Source organism: Armigeres subalbatus, chromosome 3, assembly GCF_024139115.2.
Source record: "Armigeres subalbatus isolate Guangzhou_Male chromosome 3, GZ_Asu_2, whole genome shotgun sequence".
Classification (NCBI taxonomy): Eukaryota; Metazoa; Arthropoda; class Insecta; order Diptera; family Culicidae; genus Armigeres; species Armigeres subalbatus.
The window spans coordinates 282671938-282678618 of NC_085141.1; the positions used below are offsets into that span (position 1 = coordinate 282671938).

A 6681-nucleotide genomic window follows, 5' to 3' on the forward strand; every position below is an offset into this window, starting at 1 on the left:
ACGGATAGTTTTGGGCGCTGTTTAACCATCACCATCAGATAGTGGTCAGAGTCGATGTTAGCGCCACGATATGTCCTGACGTCGATAATGTCGGAGAAGTGCCGTCCATCAATCAGAACGTGGTCGATTTGTGAATCAGTCTGCAGTGGTGAACTCCAGGTGTACCGATACGGGAGGCTGTGTTGGAAGTAGGTGCTGCGAATGGCCATATTCTTGGAGACTGCGAAATCAATTAGTCGTAGGCCGTTTTCGTTCGTCAGCCGGTGAGCGCTGAACTTTACAATAGTCGGTCTAAATTCCTCCTCTTGGCCATCCTGAGCGTTCAAATCTCCTATGATGATTTTGACGTCGTGGCTTGGGCAGCTGTCGTACTCACGTTCCAGCTGCGCGTAGAATGCGTCCTTATCAGTGCTTCCGGAGTGTGGGCTATGGACGTTGATTATGCTGAAGTTGAAGAACCGGCCTTTGATCCTCAACCTGCACATTCTTTCATTGATCGGCCACCACCCGATAACGCGCCTGATTGATATCGCCCATCACTATGAAAGCTGTTCCCAGCTCGTGTGTGTTGCCGCAGCTCTGGTAGACCTCTAAACGTTCACACCATTGATCCCTTCCAACAAACCTCCTGCAGCGCTACGATGCCGAATCCACGGTCCTTGAGCACATCGGCGAGTATGCGTGTGCTCCCGATGAAGTTGATAGATTTGCAGTTCCACGAACCGAGTTTCCAATCGCTAGTCTCTTTTCGTCGCAGTGGTCTTCGCCGATGGTTCCGGTCCGTACTCTCTTGTTGATTGATCGTTGCTTATGATTTTTTAAAGGCTGGCTTGCAAGGCCTGACACCAAACCCCCTAAATTTCCGGAGGACCATTCCTCCTTATTTCCGGTGGACCATGGTGCACAGTTTCACTTAGAGTCCCTCGCTGGCAATCGGACGATGATCAGCCGCCCCTAACATGGAGAACAGACGCTGTTGTGAGCCGATCCTGACATGGAGAACAGACGCTCAATAAGATTTGCACCTCCGGAGAGGAGCAAACCCCCCCTTCCCTGTCAGCATATGACCATAGTTCCCACCGGGGTTGGTTACCCGATCTTCCCTAAGGTTGCTCGTATCCCGGAGAGCACCGCGGGGAGGTAGGGATAGGAGTTGCTGGGTAAGAGGCTAAGGACCGCGAGATGGGGTCTATTTTATTCCTTCAGGTATGCGAAGTACCAATGGTACGCTTTACCCAGCATTTGCCGTGCCTTGATCCTCAACCTGCACATTCTTTCATTGATCGGCCACCACCCAATCACGCGCCTCTGTATATTGCCCATCACTATGAAAGTTGTTCCCAGCTCGTGTGTGTTGCCGCAGCTCTGATAGATGGTATGATTACCTCTAAACGTTCGCATCATTGATCCCTTCCAACAAACCTCCTGCAAAATCCTGACAAATCCACGGTCCTTGAGCACATCGGCGAGTATGTGAACCAAATTTCCAATCGCTAGTCCCTTTTCGTCGCAGTGGTCTTCGCCGATGGTTCCGGTCCGTAATCTCTTGTTGATTGTTCGATGCTTATGGGTTTTTAAAGGCTGGCTTGCAAGGCCTGACACCAAACCCCTAAATTTTCGGAGGACCATTCCTCATTATTCCCGGTGGACCATGGTGCACAGTTTCACTTAGAGTCCCTCGCTGGCACTCGGACGATGATCAGCCGCCCCTAACATGGAGAACAGACGCTGTTGTGAGCCGATCCTGACATGGAGGACAGACGCTCAGTAAGGTTTACACATCCGGAGAGGAGCAAACCCCCCCTTCCCTGTCAGCATACGACCATAGCTCCCACCGGGGTTGATTACCCGATCTTCCCTAAGGTTGCACGTATCGCGGCCAGCACCACGATGAGGCAGGGATAGGAGTTGCTATTGGTAAGAGGCTAAGGACCGCGAGATGGGGTCTATTTTATTCCTTCAGGTACACGAAGTACCAATTTACCCAGCATTTGCCGTGCCAAACACAACTTAATAGTGCAAAAAGTGGAAAATGATGAATAACATATAGGGGAACGGTTCGGCATTTCATCTTATAGCTCCCATTTCCATCCCATCAAAATCGTAGCAATTGAATGATATTTGATTTATTTATTTTTGTGTTTTTTTTTCAGCAGTGAGCACGCATGTTAGCAAAAAAAACTAGCGACAAGATTGGTGCTGTATTCCTCTGTTTTGCAATGAGATGAATATATGTTCAGTGAGATGGGAAATGAAACATGTGCAATGTTGCAATTAACTCGATTTTCATGCACATATATAACTGTGGTTGTAGCTTGCTATTAAACTGTAGCTGTCTTAAGACAAACAAAATCATCATATAGATTTTGTTATATCTAACTTGTATACGCCCGATTACAGGGTGTTTTACACAGCTGTGTAAAAAAATCCCATTCATTTTTTTTGCAAAGTTGCTTCGTTTTGCATGATTTGTCAAAATATCATAAAACTTTTTAAACGTTTTTTTTTTTTAATTTTGAACTAAAAGCCCAGGTAATAAATAATCGGGTGTACTTCATTTCAAACCAGATTCAGCTGTACAAAAAAATTAAGACTTATTCTATAATTGACTGCAACTCAATTTCCAACGAGCCGTTGCTTCAATGATTTGTTACCCCAACCGATAATTGCAGCTCATGTTGTCACCGCAATCTAAATAAATTATGCATTATGCAATTCAAACATGCAACCTAGTTTGCAATTAACCTTTGTGAATGAAACCATTTAAATTGTAACCGGTTTTGATATCTTTTCGGGCTGCAACTAACCTAAACGCATTGCTTTCAAGATATATAAACAACCACACGTTTCTAACCGTTTAGTTCCCAACCAACGTCAGTGAACATGAACGGTCATTCAGTTTTACTTGCATCCTGTATGATGCTTGCTATTGTGCTGCAGCTTTCCAGTGCCGAAGGAAACTGTCCGATGCCGTGCCCCCACATAATGGATCCCGTTTGCTCCAGCGATGGCGATCACATTAGGATCTTCTCCAACCGATGCCTGATGCAAGCGTACAACGAGTGTGAAAGTGAAAATGGAAGAAGTAAGTGAGAATTTCAATTATTAACCAACTATTTTTCAAGTTATGCATAGGCTAATTCATAAGTCACGTTATGGACCCGTGAACGTATTACGTAAGCATTTATGGGGGAAGGGGGGTCTGTCGTTTTCTTACGCACCATATAAATAAAAAATGGTTTGTATGAAAGAAATACTACATAGGTCGAAAAACCGCGAAAAAAATGCTTACGTAATAAGTGTATTATATATAATAATCGAATACGATTGAAAAAGTCTTAAAGGCATATGAAACCAGAACGACCTCATATAAAACTAGTTGACCCGAATTTATTTTTTACAGCCTACCAGGAGGTCCAGTCCAGCGATTGCGATGAAAATGAGATTAATTGGATGTAATTGTTCAATATTTCATTAATAATAAATCCATTTGTTTACATAATGACAAAAGATAAATCGATTAATCAATTATTAGGAAAAAAAACTATCATAATACACCTAATTGCCATGCATTAAAAGAGATCTAGAAAACCCGAAAAAAATAAAACTACTCATCCAGGCGAATTTACTGAGACATGTTATCAGGAAATTGTTAGCACATGCACGTGGCATTAAAAAGACGCTGCGTCGGGATCAGGCCTCATGCTACGTTCCAATTCCCCAATAAAAATCAAAACTATATAGGAAAAACTAACAATTAAAAAAATACTATAGACGTGGGATCACTATCGTCTCTCATCGGTATAATCCGGCATGTAACTTCCGAAAATAAAGTTTCTTACAATATGTTTGTTGAACGGATGTATTATAATTAAACCAAGAGGAAACATATGTGTTATTTGTGTTATTTCCTTATCGCTTTTCCTGATTTTTTACTTCGCATATGTTTTATACACGATTACGATCTTACGCAATTTACATTCCAAAAATTTAACGCCCTAAAACTCTGCCAAATTTGCTTACCAATTGATTTATTTGGGATTTGTGCATACATTTTGGTAGACATAAAATTGATACTTATAATTATCTTGCGTCGTACTGAATCAGCATCAGAACTTATTTCTGCAGCGTGTGTTACAAGCTTACAAGACAAATTATGTTGTCCGCACCTAAATCAGGTCGAACTACTATTCAATGGAATTGAAAAAATGTAATCACTGCAAGGTCTTTAGCTGCCGCACGTTATCCCATGTTTTTGTCAAACGTTCATTGAGTTACTGTTATCATTGCTTCAACATCACCTTGAACTTGCTCTACGGTAGCATCGCGCAGTAAGTCGTGAGACAAGTTATTTAGTTGCGATTTGAAAACAGCCGCGGTCACATCAAGCTTCAACATGAGAACAATCTTTGCTATAGTTTTTGCTGCAGTTTCACTGTTTGGATCATTTGTGTATGGAAATGATTATCCTAACAAATTTCATTGCATCTATGGATGCAAACAGACTAATGCAGTGAACAATTACAATCACCCCGTTAACTACATTCCAATGGAGAACTTTGAGAATGCTGGAGCTGGGGTGAACTCAACTTTCTTCCGGATAGGCATCTTCGGTAAAAGCGATGCTATCATTCGTTTCTCCAAGTTTCCGATGCCCTACAACAAAAATATTGTACATGAGATTGGTATGTATTTTCATCTATTCGTTCTATAGTTCTATGGTTCTATGTTAAATGTGCCTAACATTTTCAGTTGTCGGAGCTGGAGCTAACCATTTCACCGAAATAAGACGGCAGACGAGATTCAACAAGTTGGTACATACCAATCACGTGCTTAAAAAAATAAGAACTCCTGACATACTTCCTGAGATGGAGCCGTTCGTACTGCAGGTGGAATTTGTTCAAGATGGATCAGTTCGCTTGACCAGAGACGGCGACACGGAACCATTTTTGGAGTTTTGCGACCCGGACGCTGAGATAAGCTACAAATATATTGGGTTCTCCAACTGGCTGTCCAAAATGATCTACTTTTTCGATTGCCCAGTGTATAATTTCGATGTTAGGTTCAATAATCTTAACATGTTGTAAACAATACTATGTATCTTCCATGACATAATACTCAATGATAAGTAAGTAAATGTTCGTTGTTGGATTCAAAGGTTCTGAGATATTTTATTCGTTTGTGGGAACTATATAGCAGTTAAAACTCTGGAAACTTGATGTGTTTCGAATAGAATCTTTCAAACATTTTATTTAATTACCATTCCTTTTTTCAATCATTTTATTTAATTACCAAGTCGCGTAATATAGGCAATTAAACCATAATTGAACTAGTTTTAACTCACAAAAAAATGCACACCATTCACAATTAAAATGTAAGCATATAGGGCACAGGTTTCCAAACTGTCTAGTAGTAACATTCTAATTTAACCCTTCCCTTATGAATGTGATTTAAAAGAACAACTTTCCGTACTTTCGTCGGTCCAATACATGTGATTCTGCTCAAGGTCAAGGTCAAGAATTTTACAGTAATTGTGCATTTCTCGTGCATTATAAAAAAAGAGAATTTTGGCCATAACTTTCAAGTCCGTAGTCCGATCTAGCCCATTTCTAAAAGGAAACAATGGGACAGAACTCCCCGTCGAATTCAAATTCCCAAGTAACATTTATAGTTTTATAATGGTCATGCAAACCATTATTTGCTCTACATTACTTCTATAAAACCAAAACTTTACTAGAGTTGTTGCGATCTGACGTTGCGAGTAAATCGGTTAAGAATAAGTGCTTGATTATACTAAAACCCAGAGATGTACATGATGGAGATGAATTTTCCCCATTTCTTTGGAGAAATGCTTCAAGCATGAAACCTAGTGCCATCGGTTACTCAGATTCTCCTCCATTTGATCTGTACTGTCCATCAATTAGCGATCAGCATTTGGGTAAGGTAAAAGTTCCTATGGGCCCTCCTTAGCCGTGCGGTAAGACGCGCGGCTACAAAGCAAAACCATGCTGAGGGTGGCTGGGTTCGATTCCCGGTGCCGGTCTAGGCAATGTTCGGATTGGAAATTGTCTCGACTTCCTTGGGCATAAAAGTATCATCGTGCTAGCCTCATGATATACGAATGCAAAAATGGTAACCTGGCTTAGAAACCTTGCAGTTAATAACTGTGGAAGTGCTAAGTACTAAGCTGCGAGGCGGCTCTGTCCCAATGTGGGGATGTAATGCCAATAAGAAGAAGAAGAAGAAAAGTTCCTATGGGTGTTTCAATAGTTGCGGTAGTATGGTATACTCAAAACTTACAAATCAATCGCAACAAGAACTCCAGGAATTCCAGGAGGAGATTGGCTGGCTGAAGAACAACAAAGCCCCTGGGGTCCAGGAGAGCTATTTAAACACGGTGGTGAGGCACTGGCTAGAGCGATGCACTGGATCATTACCACCCAGACAACACAAGATCGTATATGATGTCATATAAGATGCTAAAGTGGAGGCGATATACGCACTTCCCCATACAACTTGTACATATATCGCCTCCACTTTAGCATCTTATGTGGCATCATATACGAGTTTATGTTGACTGGGCAAGATTTGGGAGGAGGAAGTTTTGCCGCATGAGTGGATATAAGGTGTCGTGTGTCCCATCTACAAAAAGGGCGATAAGCTGGATTGTAGCAACTACCG

General features: G+C 41.7%; 1 protein-coding gene across 1 annotated transcript; it reads left to right on the forward strand.

The window, feature by feature from the left end:
- The first annotated feature begins 4332 nt into the window (after positions 1-4332).
- On the forward strand, positions 4333-5219 carry LOC134220071 (uncharacterized). Its single transcript, XM_062699026.1, has 2 exons — positions 4333-4685; positions 4753-5219. Exons 1-2 carry the CDS (start codon positions 4397-4399, stop codon positions 5085-5087), a joined length of 624 nt encoding a protein of 207 aa, XP_062555010.1. The 5' UTR covers positions 4333-4396; the 3' UTR covers positions 5088-5219.
- The last annotated feature ends 1462 nt before the right edge of the window (positions 5220-6681 follow it).

Coding starts and splice junctions, on each gene's coding strand:
- LOC134220071 (XM_062699026.1), top strand. CDS start 4,397: ATGAGAACAATCTTTGCTATAGTTTTTGCTGCAGTTTCACTGTTTGGA. Junction 4,686..4,752: donor AAATATTGTACATGAGATTG/GTATGTATTTTC, acceptor TAACATTTTCAG/TTGTCGGAGCTGGAGCTAAC.